Genomic DNA, 19,435 nt, shown 5'->3' on the forward strand with positions numbered 1-19,435 from the left:
TAACATCATAGTACGTTAGCAACGGCAAGGAACACTGAATGCCAACTTCACATGTGTGTGTTTTTGTCTGTGTTGAACTGGTTGTGTATTTTTTTATAGGATCAGTCTCTGTTTGTGTACTTCCGTACCTCATATCTGGTTCTGCCTGAACATACGTGGCCCTGAAAAAAATTATTTACTATAATTATAAGTTATAAATCATTTGTCAAGTAAGTCTATAAAATATATTTAGCGCTGCAGGAGCTCATAACTGATGATAAGCCATTGAAAACTAATGTTTAAAATTTAAGTTGATAACCTGTGTTAATTTTTAAATGTATTGAGTTGTGTTCTTAACAAAGTATTTATGCTTAATCAGCAATTTATTTATTTTTAATTATAAATGTAACCTATAGAAAAATATAATGATATTTATTTTTTAATTATACTACACGTATGTACATATGCGCCTGTGGCCAGTTTAAATATTACCTTGTTCCAGTTTTTTTAGGCGCCAACACAGGTAATGCACAGTAATCGTGTAGGTAGGCTGAAACCTCCATGATGGTCTCTATATCTGGTACGTTGAAATGCGGTCCGGGTTGGTAGTTCTCATCATCGTCAGACTCAATTGTGAGGAAAGCATCGTTGAGGCTAATATCATCACTGACATCACTGTTGTTGTTACAGTCAGTGCTCTCAAGAGACTGTAAAAATAACAATCAGCAAAATAAAGCCTCAAGTATATCTCTATTAAATATAATAAATGTACATGCACTGCTGGTGTCCAGTTAATCGTAATGCAGAGAAAATGTGTGTAGTGAAAATGAAAAACGTTTATTTACATATTTGAAAATGGAGAGAATCGGTAAAAAAGTCCCTTTAAGATAAATTGTACTTTGAAGAAATGTCCAACGATTCATTGTTGAGTAACTTACTGTTGTTGGGAATGTCTTTGTGTCTCCGCTTTCTGTTGGAAACATCGATGGCAACGGATTATTTTCAGTTGGCCCTCTTAATCCAACAAAGTGCTCGCTGCACAGAAACTTGTTGGCATTCCACTTAAATGTTCTCATCACGGTCTTACATCGCTGAATCCACACTCGTTTTAAACATTTATCCTGTGGAAATCGATGCATAGACACTTTTCTGTCATCAATTATCATGCCTCTATAAATTCCTTTACAAATACAACAATATTTTCGAGTCTTTCTCGCTTTCTTTTTCACTGCGTCATCCATTGTTTTCGTTTATCGATCTTTATCTGTGAACACCCCGGAAGTGAAATGCAGTCGTCTGCGCATTTCCAATTTGAAGAGTATTCAAGGGAAAGTAACTCAGTTTACGTATCGGACAATAGTGTTAGTAAATATAAAGAATAACCTGCTTTTCTGTTTATCGTACCTCTACGTCCCCGATTTTAACGAAATAATGACAAAATTGCTAAAAAGCTGCAGTTTAAGTGGGAATGAAGATGAATTTTGTCGTTTGACGTGTTAATAATGACGTCATGAGCACGCACACACTTAATATTTGCAAAAAATGTGTTTATTTACTGTTTGTGTTGCACTTTATCTTTAACATATATGACATCTTGGTATCAAATTGTTTGTTTTGTTGAAACTGATTCCATTGTACTAAAAATGATTACTTTATAGCTGCTTCTGAGTAATATGACCATTCTCCACACATGACTGATATAAGAACTTCCTGTTGACCATGATATAAATAGAGAATATATGGTTGGTGACTTTTTATATCACATGATATCAAAAGTCACCAACCATATATTCTATTTATTATGCCACATTTAAGTAAATAAGAAAATATTAACAAAACAAACAACAACAAACAACCGCTTAATTTCATTGATGTACTGTAGTAAAATATGCAAATTAGTAGCACCCTGATTACATCCACTAGCATTTATGCATATTTACACATAAATAATAGTTCACAAGTAAGCAACAAAAAATAAAATTTAAATGCTTGTAATTTAACTAAATAAAACAAGATGTATTTGTGAAAAACAATGTCCCCCTATATGATGTTTGACCTTGTAGGATGACCTTGACCTTGACCCTTCACCACTCAAAATGTGCAGCTCCATGAGATACACATGCATTTCAAATATAAAATTGTTAGCTTCAATATTGCAGAAGTGACATTACATGAGCAATTTTGACCCATATATTTGACCTTGAAATATGAACTTGACCTTTCACCAATCAAAATGTGCAGCTCCATGAGATACACATGCATGCCAAATATCAAGTTGCTATCTTCAATATTGCAAAAGTACTCCTAAAATGAGCGATTTTGGCCACATATATTTGACATCTGACCTTGAAGGATGACCTTGACCTTTCACCACTCAAATTGTGCAGCTCCATAAGATACACATGCATCCCAAATATCAAGTTGTTATCTTGAATATTGAAATACTGCAAAAGTGAACATTAAATGAGCGATTTTGACCCATATATTTGACCTTTGACCTTGAAGGATGACCTTGACCTTTCACCACTCAAAATGGGCAGCTCCATGAGATACATATGCATGCCAAATATCAAGTTCCTATCTTCAATATTTCAAAAGTTATTGCAAATGTTAAAGTTGGCGCAAACCAACCAACCAACCGACCAACCAACAGACCAACCAACAGACCAACAGACAGGGCAAAAACAATATGTCCCCCACTACTATAGTGGGGGACATAAAAATTGAAGCGAGAAATTGATACTTAAAATTACAATTTCTGCACTAAAAACGAATAACAAATATATTGTTTATAATTACACATTCAACGTGTACATGTACTTCCAAGTACACACCAATCGCTATTTTCAAAGCGAATGTGTAGAGTGAAAATCTCAAACAATAACGACAATAACTAAATGGAACTGGATTTTAACGCACTGCGCTAATTGGAAGTGATAAGAGTGATTTATTTGTCAACTTGTCCATCTCCGTAGTATACGTTTAGTATTGAGATGTTAACGGTTTCGCTGCGAAGGCAAAGTGGGTGGGGAACGCAACTGCTTGTGGATTTTGAACTTTCTAAGGAAGCTGCTTTTGTGCAATATTCAGCGATTTTGCAAGCTGTGTGTTTGGAGTTGGAGATACATATTGCTGAGATTAATGATGTGTACATTATTGTGACCAATGATATGCATGATATCAGTGGGAGAGCATCCTGAATCCCACATAGTCTGTGCAGCCATATGTTTCCTGGTCGAGTGGTTGGTAAGTTTCATCGTTATACATACACATTACACATGTTTCATTATTTTTGCAATTTTTGACAGCCATTTTTATTCTGATTAACCAACGGTCAGTGCCAGTAGTCCTACTGTCATTGGTCTGTGTGCTTGTTGAAAATAGAATGGGTTGTTTAGCTCCGAAAAGCAATGGGGCTATTTTTTGAATAAAATTTCTGGCAGTTGGCTTTTCTCATCTTTGAGCAGCTACCTTTGCCCCCTCAGTTTGTGAAAAAATTTGTCGCACACTGTTCATATTGTGAACAAATGAGTCGCGCACTGTTCACAGTTGTGAAAAATGGGTGGTGACTATTCAAAATTGTGAAAACATGAGTCGCACATTTAAAAGTCATAAAATATCAGTCGCAAACTATTGAAAATTGTGAAAAAATGAGTTGCGCAATGTTGAGTATTGTGAAAAATGAGTCGCGCAATGTTGAAAATTGTGAAAAATTAGCCGCTCAATCTTGAAAGTTGTGGAAAAATAAGCTGCACACTGTTCAAAATTGTGAACAAATTAGTTGTTACTGTTCAAATTGAGAAAAAAATAAGTTGCACATTGTTCAAATTTGTAAAAATGTGTCTCGAACTGTTCAAAATTGTGAAAAAAAAAAAGTTGCTATAAACTGTAAAAAATGTGGAAAAAAATAGTCGCTTACTTTTTAAATATTGAACATTTGCATCAAATTTGTGCAAAAAAAGCCATTTGCTAATGAAGAAAAAGCCCCTAGTCTATTATAAAAAGGTTTTCAGTTTAAAGAAATTCTTAATTATTTTTTATCTGCCAGTTCATATGCCTATATTATCATTTTTTTATAATGATATTGTGTGCCTGTCTAAATTGTAATTTGTTCAAGTTGTGCTATAAAAATGTTATTTTAATAATCTCTATTTTGACATTTTGTCTCAATATTGGGTTTGTTAGATTTAATTATACAATATAGTTTTTTTTACATTTTATTTGCAGAAAGTTGCAACCACATCTTTTGATAGTTCATGAACATTCTCCCAAAAGAAACTTTTTTCAACAAATTTATTATTGAGTAAAGTGTTTTTATGTTATTGTTTTATCTTTGAATGTTATAGATCTTATTTCAAATAAATATTTTTTTCTTTGTTGACATTAATTTTTTGTGTATGATATTCACTTTTTTGCCTTGCTATTTAAAGAGTGACACAAAAAAGAAACACATTTGCATCTTTAAAGTATAAGTTTTCCTGACTTCTTCTTTTGATCAAATCTGTCATGTTTATTTTTTTTTATTAAAACCTATTAAGTTTATTTTTGTTAAATTAAATGATTCTTATTATGCTGTATAATTTTTGTTCTTTTTAAGTGAAGCAAGTGAGGCCCAAATTTGTATTTGTTATATTTTTCCCATAGATGAATGCTCATTTCTTTCATGCTTTCCATTTTTTATAAACTTAAAGTTTTAATTATTACTTACTAGTTGTGGATTTTCTGAATACAATATGAATGGTTCAGTTTGTTTACATTTTAACGACGTAAGCGATATTCCACGCCTCCAAAAAAGTAGTTCTCAGTATGGGCGGGACTAAGCAAACATTGAATGCTGCACAAAATAATGGTGAACCCAAATGTGGGCGGAGTTAAAAAAAATAAATTAATGGGCAGAGCTTAAAAGTGTTATCGGATGGGGTATCTGATAACACTTTAAAAGATCATGTCAGCATCTCCAACATAAATGTGCAGTAAAGTGGCATAATACAAAAATATATCAGGCAACTTCATGCAGGCAGATATCAAAGCGGTGGTATGATAAATAGAGAATAACAGGTTACTGTCCCATCGTTTTATGAAATATCAAGCGAGACTTAGAATAATATAATGGCGAGGCTTGCCGAGCCGTTATTTTATTCGTGCCGAGCCTAATATATTACAAAACGCTGGGACAGTAACCTGTTTTTCTGTTTATCAGACCATATTTTCCTAAAAATCTGCAAAACAATCCATTTTTTATTTTAAAATGTACAGATCCCCGCTGATTTTGCTGATCCGGCTCTTACATGTTGACATACATGTAACAACGGCATTGGAAAAGAGGACACAAATAATCGTTTAGAGAATAATAGTTGTTTTTACTACGAATGGGAAGAGTGCACCCGCTTAAATTATAAACGTCTTGAATTGGAGATCAGGAATTGACTGCAGCGACAAGATTTAATGTTTGATTAAGATACATTTCCCTTTAACACATTCCATCTTTCCATCTCCCATATAGACACCAAGTACTGGTTCTAGGCCCAGGAAACGGACTCGAGAGCATTTCAAATAAGTAGGAATTACTTTCTATGCAATCGAGCTAAAATAAATAAGTTTAAACTAAACTAACACATTCAAATAAAACTATTACATCCCCGTCATGCAAAAATTGGTCTTATAGCATATTTGGCCAGCGTAGCTAAAGATTTCGTGATATCTCCTGAGTATCCTCTACATAATGCATATCCTGAAAAGACTGCTGGACTGGAGCTACGCTGGCAGCATATTGAAGACTGCTGGACTGGAGCTACGCTAGCAGCATATTGCATAAGACCCATTTGTACATGACACTGTTATTTACAAATCTCTGCATCTTGTTAATGGAACATCAAACCACAATACTTTCTTATAGAAAATTGAAGTCACACTGAGTTATTTATAGCCAAATGGCAAATGTCAGTTGCCTATTCAGGATTACAGGAAAGATTTTCAAACAGACTGAGTGCATACATGTACGTCATGTATGTGTGACTAGACAATCAATGATTTCAGATCTAGCATGCAAACTATATTATTTTGGTAATTGCAAGACAAATGCAAGTCAAACAACATTTACCAATATATTTTAGGTTTTCAATAATTTATTTCCATAAAATTCATGGGATTGTTATTTGATATCTTAAAAAGAAATATTGTATTATCAACATGAGGTATTTATTAATAGTACAGTCCATCTTCCCCTGACAATTTACTGACCAAGCATGGACCCTGAACGTATTGGAGGCGAAATTTATCTGTTACTGTAAATGCCTAACTGTTACTGAGCCAAAATGAATATGAAAAAAGAAGTCAGCATTTCCCTACTCTGATTAGTGTTTCATCCGATACTACAGAGGTGGTTATGTTGCTAATGTTCTGGGGGATACTGTTCAAATCAGCCAATGGAATGAATGGAGTGTATTCATTCGGGTTTGTTGGCGTTATGTAAAGGTCATTTAAGTTAAAAGCTGGGTTTTTAAAAGATGTTGAATGAATTTGTGTTTTGATATTACCCACTACCATGACAAGGCTATGACATATATGCTCACTGGGTGTACAGTAAATCATATGCACTAATGACAAGGTTATGGCCTTGACCTTTGACCTAGTGAGCTGAAAATCAATAGAGGTCATCTGCAAGTCATGATCAATGTACCTATGAAGTTTCATGAGCCTAGGCATAAGCGTTCTTGAGTTATCATCCGGAAACCATTTTACTATTTCGGGTCACCGTGACCTTGACATTTGACCTAGTGACCTGAAAATCAAGAGGGGTCATCTGCGAGTCATGATCAACGTACCTATGAAGTTTCATGATCCTAGGCCTAAGCGTTCTTTAGTTATCATCCAGAAACCATCTGGTGGACGGACATAAGGACGGACATACGAACCGACACGTGCAAAACAATATACCCCCTCTTCTACGAAGGGGGGCATAAAAATATACAGGGCTCTTAAACCAGGCAATCACTTTTTCTAGGTAATGGAAGTAATCTAGGTAATCATAAGTAGTTTCTTGACAGCTTTAATTTCTTATTGCAGCTGGATAGAGATTTCTTCAAAATTGGCAACAAAACACTAGAAAAGAATTCTAGTACACATAAAGGTAGTGTTGTCTAAAAGGCTTGTGAGAATTGCTCATGCAGTGTGACTGGTCTGACAGTGATTATAGAGCTCATAATTTGTGTTGAATGCACTTTGTTTTACAAGTTCAAACAATACAATCATAAATCAAACATGAGATCTACTTTCGACAAAGAACCCAGTGTATAATGTAAATCTATTCTATAATAACTCCAAGCTAAAATACCTCCCATACCTGAGCATTTATACTAAAATTTAGCTCTGTACTGTTTGAATTGAAACCCACCTTCAAATTTCTTGTTTTTCTGATGCATGGTTATTAAAGCGGGTATATACGATTTTGTCAAATATTTATGAATTTATATAAACTGTGTAAAAAACTTATTATAAGTATATTTCAATATAAATTAAAATAAAAGTTAAGAAGAACATGTGTCGAAAAATGCGAAATAAGCCAGATATTTCATTCTGAAATTGATAACGGCTGTACAGCCGTATTCGCCAGCATGTATACCATACATGTATGATGTGCATCTAAACTTACGAGGGGTGTTCCAGAAGTTCATGGATTTTCGCTATAACTTTCATTTGGTGACATAAATGGACAAACAAATAGCATGTTAAGAATATTTCGTCCTTTCCAAATATACTCTCCAAATATCATGGAAATACATAAAACAATAAATATATATCAGAGATTTAAACATGTGCACAATGCGCACACCAATGCATGTGTAACGTTTCAGTTCAACGTCAATGACGTTATGAAGTTAACAACTGTCAAATCTTTTCCACATAATCACCTCCAACGCGAATGCACTTTATGTGTCGGGAAATCCACTTGTCAAAAGTGTCTCTATACCAGTCAGCGTCAAAAGACGACACGATTCTCTTTGCTGCAACTGTAAGTTCCTGTTTACTTGCAAAGTGCAACTGTGATTTAACTTCCGGGAAGATGCGGAAGTCCATATGGGCCAAATCCGGGCTGTAAGGAGGACTTAGGCGCTGTAACGTGAAATTTGCCGTAAATTCTGTTTATCAACGACATTTAAACCAAATTTAAATTCTCGTAATGCTCATACTTATAATAAAATACACGCGTGCGCTGCATGTCGTTACTGAGATCTCTATGGCAACGCGTTTCAAACGCGCTTTATGAAATTCATGCAATTTAAGCTTATATATAAAGTCTTTAATAATTGGTTTGTATAATATGTAAATTTCATTGACTTACCAGCAAACTAATAAGTTATAGCGAAAATCCACGAACTTCTGGAACACCCCTCGTAGTTTAACGGTTTATAATACAAAGACGAATGCTTCGGTTATTGTAGGAAAATATGTACGTCACTATCGGCTCGGGGCGCTAATTTGTCTTTGCTGCATTTTATGAAATTCGGCTTTAATGTATAATTGTTCTTGCCTATTTTGTGTTATTGTAACATATTTTATCAATATATTACAATTTAACACATATAAAAAATGGTATATACCCGCTTTAAGGACACAGGTTATAAATGCCATCATAGGAAATATTAAACTCCCATGAATAAGAAGTTCAGGAAATTTCTTAATTATACAGTATTTCTGTGAATACAATAAACAAGTCCAGAAAAGACACAATTTCAAATTAATTTCATAAGTCATTTCCAAACATTTGAAAGAAAGTGTAGTCGTAATTAATTTCATTGTATTTGATACTTTTCACAAAAAAAATCAGGAAAAAATGTGTTTGTTAAAATACGATAAATCAAAATTGCAAACTTGACAATACTTAATTCTCATTAAAATTGTGACATTATATAGTTAATTGATTTCTAAACACATTTATGTGCCATTTTAAGTATTTCAGCAATACCTGTGATCATTGAAGGCACACTTTGTGCAGCACAACTGACTGTGGTCATCACATATTTCAATTTTGTCGTCCTTGTGCGCTTGACACTTCAATAGAAATTCTTCCACCTGTTTCGAAACTGGCCATTCTTTCATGTCATTCCTTCCATACGCTGAATGTTTTTTAAACCACTTATCATGCAACTGAATACATTTCCCACAATAAAGTTTCAAACATGTTTTGCAGTAAAAATCTGCATTTGCTTGCTCTTTGCGTGACGAACAAATACAATTAATCCTTAACTTCATCAGAGCCTATGGCAAGAGGAGCGATATAAAATGCTGCCATTTTAATAATTGACTTAGTAAACAAAACGTAACAATTTGTTTAAAGGCAAATTCTTAATTTTAAAGTATATCTGTGAATTGAAAAAAATAGTCCAGAAAATACCAAATTTAATAGTTTGTGTATTAAAACAGTCAAGCAATCACGAATTCTGTCTTGATTAGAAATCAAGATGAACCTCAATTATGTTTGAACTGAACATAAACCAACTTAATTCTCAAATGACATTCAACGGTCTGATAGCAGTGAACATGGTTACTGTAATTGGACTATTGGGTCACGTGAATATTGAATACACAGTGAAACCTTATAGATATTAAAACCACATGCGGGACTTTTTAAAAGTGGTCTAAACAGCAAGGTAGTCTTAATTGCTGAGTTTCCATGATGGACCGATACTACACATGGTTCAATATTCAATGAACGTAAGTCTGTTTGCATGAACTTTAGCATAGCTTAAACAGGAAAGTTTCTCATAACGAACAATTTCTAATGTGAGCGTAAATTTTTCGATGGTTAATGCTGATACAAAGAGTCACTGATTCAGCTGACACAACAATATACAGTAGAAAATAATGAAACAAAATGGGAACAACTTTTATGAACAAGTTTTGTTGTCACAATATTGTTAATAGGTTATCAGCTGCATACACATTTTATAAAACAGATAAATGTTCAACTATAAAAAAAAGCGAACAGAGCCGATTAAATAATGTTTTGGAGGAACGGAACAAAATAAAAAATGACACACCTCCTTCTTTCCAATACCCATTAAATGGCCCACTGCCCATGGAATTTCCCATTACTCGTGTTGATTTAATCAATCTTTTCTTTTAAAAACAACTCTTTCAGTGTTTGCTTAACCGATTTGAATAACAGTATGGCATACAGGCCATTTTTATATCAATCATCAACAAAACATTCTTACACAATAATCCTAACTGTTAAATTATTGGTCGTCTTTAATCTTTAAAGTGTGTACCAAACAATAACCAAATGACACATACATTGTTCGATCATATTAATTCTTTTTCAATCAAGAATTAAGGAATCACAACAAAAACAAGGGCTGAAAAATCTAACACCTCACAGTAAATGCAATACTGTTCTTGTTAATTGGGTCACAATGACGTCGTACACAATTCCTATTGAGCCAAAACCCCAAATTTAGTGAAAGTAACTAGTCGCTTGGTAGGTGTCAATTATGATAAAACATTTTGATTGGTACTGATTAAAGTGGTCATAAAAGATGTAAGCAGGTTGGTTCAATAAGTGAGTGTATCAACCAATCAAATATAGAAGGAACACTTTGGGATTTAAAACGGTTGTCGAAATAGCCAGTTGGTCGTTATGATGGGTGGTCCTTTAAAGAGTTTGTACTGTATTATCTGTCAAACTGTGGCAAGGAAGATACAAAGTTGACATTTAGATAATGTTAAACAGATTGATGAGCAAGACCAAATGTAGTGAGTTTAGTGTATATTGATACATGGGCTGAAATTTATGTTTAAGTGAAGGAGGCTAAATGTCTAACACAGATTAAAAGTAATGTTGCTTAAGCAAAGAACTGTTTTTAACTGTTATGCTTAGTAATTTAACTACAAAGTGTTATCTTACCTATGAAAACCAATTGGAACAAATGTACCCAATATAGGACACCATACAAGTTTAAACACATATGAACTGAACAGTATTAAGATTTGATTTTCTTTGTTTTCATATTGTATATAAAGATAAATAAAAGATGTTTAGAGATAATGTTATAGACACATTAAATGACAACACATCTGTGTGATGCAATATTTAATACATTGAATGAGCCAGTCTAGCTAATGTATTAAAAACACACTAGTTTTCTTTTTTTTAAGCAGGGTGCATGTAAGCCTGAATAGTATTCAAAAGGTCTTCTGAATATGCTGCTTAAAATAATTCAGAAAATGTATAACAATTAAAAGCAGACAAAGACTGACCATAATTATTTGGCTAGCAGAAATGTCATTTTTCCAAGAGATTGGCTAAAGTTACAACTTGACATTTTCTTACAATTACAACTTTCACCTTTTATCTAATTATTTAATGATTCTAGAAGTAAAAACACCATCTAGTTTTTTTCTTTGACTTCTTGGGTAAAGCACACAACATATATATTTATACTGTTGAGTGTCTCTATATTTTAGCTTGATTGCTGAAAAGCCCAAAGCTTAATTAAGACACTCTGTTTCCTGTAAAGAATATTATTGCTAACTTGTACCAAAATTATAACTTGCCAATTACCGGATAATCCCGTATATTCCAGTTTTAAAGCAAATTTTGGTAAATATTTACTATATACCCGTAAATGTGCTCAAGAATAACAAGAAACACAAACATTCGCAAATTTTATTAAGTATCATATACATTTTGGCATTTGTTACTATTTAAAGATGTGATGAAATAACGTCCGACCCGGGCGTTTTTTTTCCACTGAACACGCGTAATTCACCTGACGTGATGTTCCCATTTTTATACAACACAAAATACACCCATACTTTCCATGCGACGTTCTACATGCCTGTATAATTTGTGCGCGCTTTTTATTGAGACAAAGGATAAAGCAATTTTTTATTTGACGCTATAATTTTTTATTGTTGCATTAGCATTAAAATTTTGAAGCTTATTTCAAAAATTTGGATAACAAATTTAATAATGCTCAATTCAAAATCGAACGAAACATTTACAGCTGTGCGCAATTAATTCAACGAAAATCTGTTCAAAAGCATCTAACGAATGCTCCGATGTAACAACGTTACTCCATATAATATACTTTTCAGAATGCTATTTTTACGAAAAAAAATATTTACACTGCTTTGTTTTGTTTACCTTGTTATCATTATTTCGGATGGCTTTTCTGGACGAAATGTGAATGATTTTTTGTACAATTTTCGTACCGGTAAGATGAAAATCGTATCGCAATACAATATGCGGATTGCGTATTGCGATATATACCGATATACCATTATATTGTTGCAGCACTAGTGGTTGGTGATGGCTGTGGTGGTGGTGATGGTTGGTGGGTGGTGGTTAGTGGTGGGTGGTGGTGGTGGTGGTGGTGGGTGCATGGCGGTTATGGTGGGTGGTGGTGGTAGCGGTGAGTGGCAGTGGTGGTGGATGGTGGAGTGTGGTGTTGGGTGATGGTTAGTGGTGGGTGGTGTTGGTGTTAATGGTTGGTGATGGTGGGTGGTGGTTAGTGGTGGGTGGTGTTGGTGGTGGTGGTGGGGTAGATGGTTGGTGATGGCGATGGAAGTGGTTATGGTGGGTGGTGGTGGTGGTGATGGTGGGTGGTTGTGGTGGCGGTAGGTGGTTAGTGGTGGGTGGTGGTGGTGGAGTGTGGTGTTGGTGGTGGGTGATGGTTAGTGGTGGGTGGTGTTGGTGTTAATGGTTGGTGATGGAGGTGGTGGGTGATGGTAAGTGGTGGGTTGGTGTTGGTGGTGGTGGTGGGGTTGGTGGTTGGTGATGGCGATGGTGGTGGTGATGGTGGGTGGATGTGTGGTGGTGATGGGTGGTGGTTGTGGGTGCGTAGGTTGGTTTAGTGGTGGGTGGGGTGGTGGAGTGTGGTGTTGGTGGTGGGTGATTGGTTAGTGGTGGGTGGGTGTTGTGTGTTCAATGGTTGGTTGATGGTGGGTGGTGGGTAGTGGGTTGGTGGTGTTGGTGGTGGTGGGGGGTAGATGGTTGGTGATGGCGATGGAAGTGGTTATGGTGGGTGGTGGTGGTGGTGATGGTGGATGGTGTTGGTGGCGTAGGTTGTTAGTGGTGGGTGGTGGTGTTGGAGTGTGTGTTGGTGGTGGGTGATGGTTAGTTGGTGGGTGGTTTGGTTTAATGGTTGGTGATTGAGGTGGTGGGTGGATGGTAGTGGTGTGGTGGTGTTGGTGGTGGTGGTGGGGTTGGTGGTTGGTGATGGCGATGGTGGTGGTGATGGTGGGTGGTGGTGGTGGTGGGTGGTGGTTAGTGGTGGGTGGTGGAGGTGGTGATGGTGGTTGTGGTGGGTGGTGGTGGTGGTAGCAGTGATTGGCAGTGGTGGTGTTGGTGGTGGGTGGTGGTTAGTGGTGGGTTGTGGTGGTGGTGATAGTGGGTGGTGGTTAGGGTGGTGGATGCTGGTTAGTGCTGGCTGGTGGTGGTGGTGGGTGATGGCGGTGGGTGGTGGTAGTGGGTGGAAGTGATGGGTAGGTGGGGTGAATAGTTTTATAATGCAAAGAACACATTGTCCTGATTGTTATATTATGCAGCAAACACATTGACCTGAATGTTTTACTATGCAGCCAACAAATTGATCTGATTGCTGTATTATACAGCCAACACATTGACCTGATTGTTGTAATATGCAGCCAACACATTGACCTGATTGATGTATTATTCATGTAGTAGTACTGGTGACATACACTCCACTACTACTATAAAGGTCATTGACAAAGCCTATGGTCAAAATGTGAACACATTGAGTGTAATCGCCCTCTCGTGCCAGCAAAAACAACACGTTGACAGGTTGTCATTTTTGACAGTTCTACTTCCACTTTCATTTTGTGATATCAAACTATTAACAATTATGTGGCTGAGAAAAATATCGCCATTGCTTTTTATGCCCCCGGTAGGGTGGCCTATATCAGTTGAACTGTCAGTCAGTGTGTCAGTCTGTCCGTCCCTCCGAAAACTTTAATGGCCATAACTTTTTTAATATTGAACATAGCAACTTGATATTTGGCATACATGTGCATCTCAAAGAGCTGCACATTTTCATTTGTGAAAGGTAAAGGTGAAGGTCATCCTTCAAGGTCAAATGTCAAATATAAAGCGTCTGTCTGTCTGTCCAAAAACTTTAACATTGGCCATAACTTTTTCAATATTGGCGTGCATGCGTATCTCATAGAGCTGCACATATTAATTGGTGAAAGGTCAAGGTCATCCTTCAAGGTCAAGGTCAAAGGTCAAATTTTGCAATATTGAAGATAGCAACTCCATATTCGGCATGCATGTGTATGTCATGGAGCTGCACATTTTGAGTGGTGAAAGGTCAAGGTCATCCTTCAAGGTCAAAGGTCAAATATATGGCTTCAAAGCTGCGCAGCAGGGGGCATTGTGTTTCACAAACACAGCTCTTGTTTAATATATTTTCTGCACATTTCTTCACATTTCTTCAAAAAACTTACATCAATACACGATTTTCTTCGTTAATTCAATCATTCCTGACAGACTTGTGTACATATTTCGCTTACATTTTGACGCGCTTAGGTAGGACCGCATTACCGCTTCCGAAATGTGTATTCATACTATTGCCTTCGAGGAACTTATCTGATGTTTGACGGAAAGGGCCGAAAATGTGAGAGTGTGGGTCAAGTTCCCCAAAGGTACTACTTTCCCATTCCCTCAATTTTTTTTTCCGTACCTAAAATTTTTTGTACCCAAATTGTTTTCGGTCCCAATTTTTTTGTTCCCAAATATTTTTTTGTACCCAAATTTGTTTTCATACCCAAATTTTTTTCGCAAAATTTTTGTACCAAATTTTTTTTTCGTACCAACATACACAATTGTGGTGATTGTGGTGATGTAGATAAACTTAACTTGATGCTTTTATATCCATCCTCTCAAAAGCATGGTCACACCGGTACTGTCAGTACTTTGATTACAAATAGCAATGTTCACTTTTCTTTAAGTGGGAAAGGGTTAAATAAAAGGTATGGTTAAATAGAAAATATAATTAAATATTTTGTGTATATTAGTATTTGCATATAAATTCAAACTGTTTAATCAGACTACTATTAACCCTGACATGAAAGGTTTAAGATTCATTGCAATGATATGGAACTTGTAATCTGTGATTCTACTTTCTAAAATTGTGTACACACAAGAATATTTACTTGATTTTTGTAGTTACTTTATTTTATCCCCAGACAGTTTTTGTTATTTTGCTCCTGTGCATATTTCATCAGTGTGTAATTAAATTGCAATTAAACTGTATTTAAATTGTATGTAATTGTATTTCTATTCTGATAAATGCTATAACTTTGATTGTTATTGCTTATTTGTATTCACATGCGTGAACAAGTGATTAATTATGGACTAAATATTAGGTTCAGCAAGCCATCTAAGAAGACAAAGTAATCTCAATAGACAGAGGCTTTGCATGTTTCTTAGACAAGAGGGCCATGATGGCCCTGTATCGCTCCACTGTTTTTTTTATGCGAAAAAAACGTGAAATGCGCATGGGTTGAAATGTACTTAAGCATGTGACTTTCTCTTTCTATCCCTCGTCCCACTGGGCGCTTTAAAGTTGGAAGGGTGAGCTTTTTAATTTATGGAAAAAGTTACAACGGTGTTAACTAAACAGACTAAAAAGCCCGGGAATTGTTGCCCAGGTCCTTTGCTTATAACATAGGTGATTTGAAACACTGATTCCCAAGACCCAAAGGAATCAAAATGCCTTAACCCTTTACCAAACGACACATTTTGGACTTTCTCAATTTGAAAGAGGTCAAAGACGACAATTAAATTGTAATGGAATATTAAGGAAATGATCAGGTAGGGTAGAAATAGTTGTGATAAAAGGAGAAATTGCTCATCTTGAGCAAATTTATTTTTTTCGGGGGGGGGGGGGGGGTAGTAGGTGGGAGTGGGAGTGGGGTATAATGTGGGTTGTGGTAATTTATTAGATGTTTGAAAAAAAAATTGGGGGAGGGGGGGGGTTCGGGGATAGGGGGATGGGGGTGAGAGGGTGTATAATGTGAGGTGTGGTAATTAATAAGATGTTTAAAAAAAAAAAAAAAAAAAAAAAAATGGGGGGTGGGGGTTGGGGGGTGGGGGGTGAGAGGGGGGTATAAAGTGGGGTGTGGTAATTTATAAGATGTTTAAAAAAAAAAATTTTTTTTTTTGGGGGGGGGGGTGGGGGGAGGGGGTTGGGGGTGAGAGGGTGGTATAATGTGGGGTGTGGTAATTTATTAGATGTTAAAAAAACAACACTTTTTTTTTTGGGGGGGGGGGGGGAGTTGGCGGGGGGAGGGGGGTTGGGGGTGAGAGGGTGGTATAATGTGGGGTGGGGTAATTTATAAGATGTTTAAAAAAAAATTGGGAGGGGTGGGGGGAAGGGGGATTGGGGGGTGAGAGGGGGTATAATATGGGGTGTGGTAATTTATTAGATTTAAAAAAAATGGGGGTGGGGTGGGGGGTAGGGGGGGTGGGGGTGAGAGGGAGGTAAAATGTGGGGTGTGGTTATTTATAAGATGTTTAAAAAAATAAAAACAACTTATTGGGGGGGGTGGGGGGTAAGGGGGGTGAGAAGGGGGTATAATGTGTGGTGTGGTAATCTATAAGTTGTTTAAAAAAATGGGGGGTGGAAGGGTAAGGGGGAGTGAGAGGGGGGTATAATGTGGGGTGTGGTAATTTATTAGAAGTTTAAAAACAAAAATTGGGGGGGGGGGAGCAGGGGGGGAAGGGGGGGGGTGGTGGTGAGAGGGATGTATAATGTGGGGTGTGGTAATTTATTAGATGTTTATAAAAAAAATGGGGGGGGTGAGGTTGGGGGGGGGGGGGGGTTATAAAGGTTGGGGTGATGTTGGAAAACAAGTATGCAGAATGTAAAAGCAATATGTCAAGGGACAATTAAAAAAATAACAAATGATCTCACACTGATATGAACCAATATCCTCTATTTATTAAACATGTTTCCCCTGTATATAAGAAAGATATAATAGGGTATTACCTACCCTGTCCTGCTTATATTGATATTAATCAACAAAATTAAACATTAACAAAATATTTAATATACAAAAAAATCTCATATTCTGATAATATTTTTACTGATCCACTTTATTTTACTCAAATGATGATGTTTCATTGGACTGATAATTATAGATTTAGGATTACAGACCAGTTGCTTTAGTTATATTGTTCAGAGTTCGCCCTGTTGACCATGTATGCGTTCTTAAGTTATCATCCAAAAACTATTTTACTATTTCAGGTCACCGTGACCTTGACCTTTGACCTAGTGACCTCAAAATCAATAGGAGTCATCTGGGAGTCATGATCAATGTACCTATGTAGTTTCATGATCCTAGGCATAAGTGTTCTTGAGATATCATCCGTAAACCACCTGGAGGACGGACCGACCGAAAAACTGACAGACCGACATGTGCAAAGCAATATACCTCCTCTTTTTCGAAGGGGGGCATAAAAACATCATTTCACAGAAAAATGTTTCAGTCATCAATACTTCTCGCATTTTTTTCGCTGTTTGAAATGATGAGTTTCAACATTAAAATATATCTCCCTATATAAGCATATATACTATTTCTTAATTAAAAGACTCGTGAGTGGGTTTGAAAATGAACATGAACTTTGAATTAACGACTCTTTCATTGCATTTACATCGTGATGAGTATGGGTTTAAATGCCTAACTTTATGTAAACAAGGGCTGTTTGTAAAACATGCATGCCCCCCCATATGGCCTCTCAGTTGTAGTGACAGCCATTTTGTAAATATGTTTTTTGTCACTGTGACCATGACCTTTGACCTAGTGACCTGAAAATCAATAGGGGTCATCTGCGAGTCATAATCAATGTACCTATGAAGTTTCATGATCCTAGCCATAAGCGTTCTTGAGTTATCGTCAGGAAACCATTTTACTATTTCAGGTCACTGTGACCTTGACCTTTGACCTAGTGACCTGAAAATCAATAGGGGTCATCTGCCAGTCATGATCAATGTACCTATCAAGTTTCAGGATCCTAGGCATAAGTGTCCTTGAGGTATCATCCGGAAACCATTTTACTATTTCGGGTCACCGTGACCTTGACCTTTAATCTAGTGACCTCAAAATCAATAGGGGTCATCTGCGAGTCATGATCAATGTACCAATCAAGTTTCATGATCCTAGGCATAAGCGTTCTTGAATTATCATCCGGAAACCATTTTACTATTTCAGGTCACAGTGACCTTGACCTTTGACCTAGTGACCTCAAAATCAATAGGGGTCATCTGGGAGTCATGATCAATGTACCTATGAAGTTTCATGATCCTAGGCCTTAGCGTTCTTGAGTTATCGTCTGACAACCACCTGGTGGACGGACCGACAGACCGACCGACAGACCGACCGACCGACCGACATGAGCAAAGCAATATACCCCCTCTTCTTCGAAGGGGGGCATAATAATATTTTTTTAATCATATTGTTATAATAACTGAACAACTGAAGAGTTAAATACCTGTGTTGATCAGATACACACTGTGGGCAGCACAGCTGTTTGTGCAGGTTGCAGAATTGGTCAATTTTATGGTCTTTATGAACATCACAAGTTTGTAGAAAATCCACCACCTTTTTTGAAACTGGCCATTTATCTCTTTCGACCCTTCCAAATGTAGTATGTTTAGCAAAGACTTTACCATGTGGATCAATACAGTTTCCACAATAAAACCGTTCACACTGTTTACAATAGAAATCAGCACTTGTCTCAACATTATTCTGGTCTTCACAGGCATTACAAATATAGTCCTTCACTTCATGCGAACCTAGCTCAACTGAAGACTGAGAACTTGTTGCCATTTTAAAAATTAACTGGTTTTAACAAAGTCACTTTCTGACACTATTATTACAAACAAACCTGCATAAGTATAGAAACATAATATACATACATATACATATATACTATTTACATTTGATCAACATTTAACACTTTTAACATGACTCAGAAAATTGCATGTGAACTTGTAAAACATTGTTTAACGTTTAATCCGAAAAGCTCTCTGCGGCACAGTTTTGTAGGACTAGTGACAAGCCTCACTACGTCACAATGTATACTGTCACGTGAGAACAAGCACAGCGTCAGTTTACTTTAAACCTACTGGAAAGAAATTGGAAGAACTGCATTGAATAAAATGCTAATTTAAACTGACTTAAAGCACAGAATTCTGCAAAGCAAGTTATTTCAAACATATAGTACAAATAGATAGATAGATAGATTAATTTCCGTATCATGGTGCAAACACAATTAACAAACATGTTGCATTCATAAAATAATACATACAAATACAAACATGAGTATTAACCATGTCACGCAACACAGTACCAAGGATTGCACAATAAAGAGAGTGATATCTTATTTCCCTTGTGGTCGTTGTTGATGGTGGCATGACATGGAGAGACA

General features: G+C 36.3%; 2 protein-coding genes across 16 annotated transcripts in view; both read right to left on the reverse strand.

Annotated features, from left to right (window-relative positions):
• Nucleotides 1-18,989, reverse strand: part of LOC127876370 (uncharacterized) — a 66,713-nt gene extending 47,724 nt beyond the window's left edge. For 14 of the 15 annotated variants that reach the window (XM_052421591.1, XM_052421640.1, XM_052421610.1 and 11 more), the window contains exon 1: nucleotides 18,497-18,988. In XM_052421591.1, the coding sequence (XP_052277551.1) occupies nucleotides 18,497-18,834 (338 nt within the window). In that variant the 5' untranslated portion in view covers nucleotides 18,835-18,988. Of the gene's footprint in view, nucleotides 1-18,496 lie in introns of all 15 variants that reach the window. The other variant, XM_052421629.1, reaches the window with a different exon arrangement.
• Nucleotides 150-1,294, reverse strand: LOC127876461 (uncharacterized). Its single transcript, XM_052421767.1, has 2 exons — nucleotides 918-1,294; nucleotides 150-686 (listed from the first exon to the last, which is right to left on the reverse strand). Exons 1-2 carry the CDS (start codon nucleotides 1,218-1,220, stop codon nucleotides 468-470), a joined length of 522 nt encoding a protein of 173 aa, XP_052277727.1. The 5' UTR covers nucleotides 1,221-1,294; the 3' UTR covers nucleotides 150-467.
• Nucleotides 18,990-19,435: the final 446 nt, after the last annotated feature.

The sequence above is a fragment of the Dreissena polymorpha genome, chromosome 1, assembly GCF_020536995.1.
Source record: "Dreissena polymorpha isolate Duluth1 chromosome 1, UMN_Dpol_1.0, whole genome shotgun sequence".
NCBI lineage: Eukaryota > Metazoa > Mollusca > Bivalvia > Myida > Dreissenidae > Dreissena > Dreissena polymorpha.

What these genes read in the sequence shown, in the direction of transcription:
- LOC127876461 (XM_052421767.1), bottom strand. Translation starts at nt 1,220, where the DNA reads ATGGATGACGCAGTGAAAAAGAAAGCGAGAAAGACTCGAAAATATTGT. An exon ending in CAAAGACATTCCCAACAACA is followed by an intron (nt 687 to 917) that starts GTAAGTTACTCA and finishes TTATTTTTACAG; the next exon opens with TCTCTTGAGAGCACTGACTG.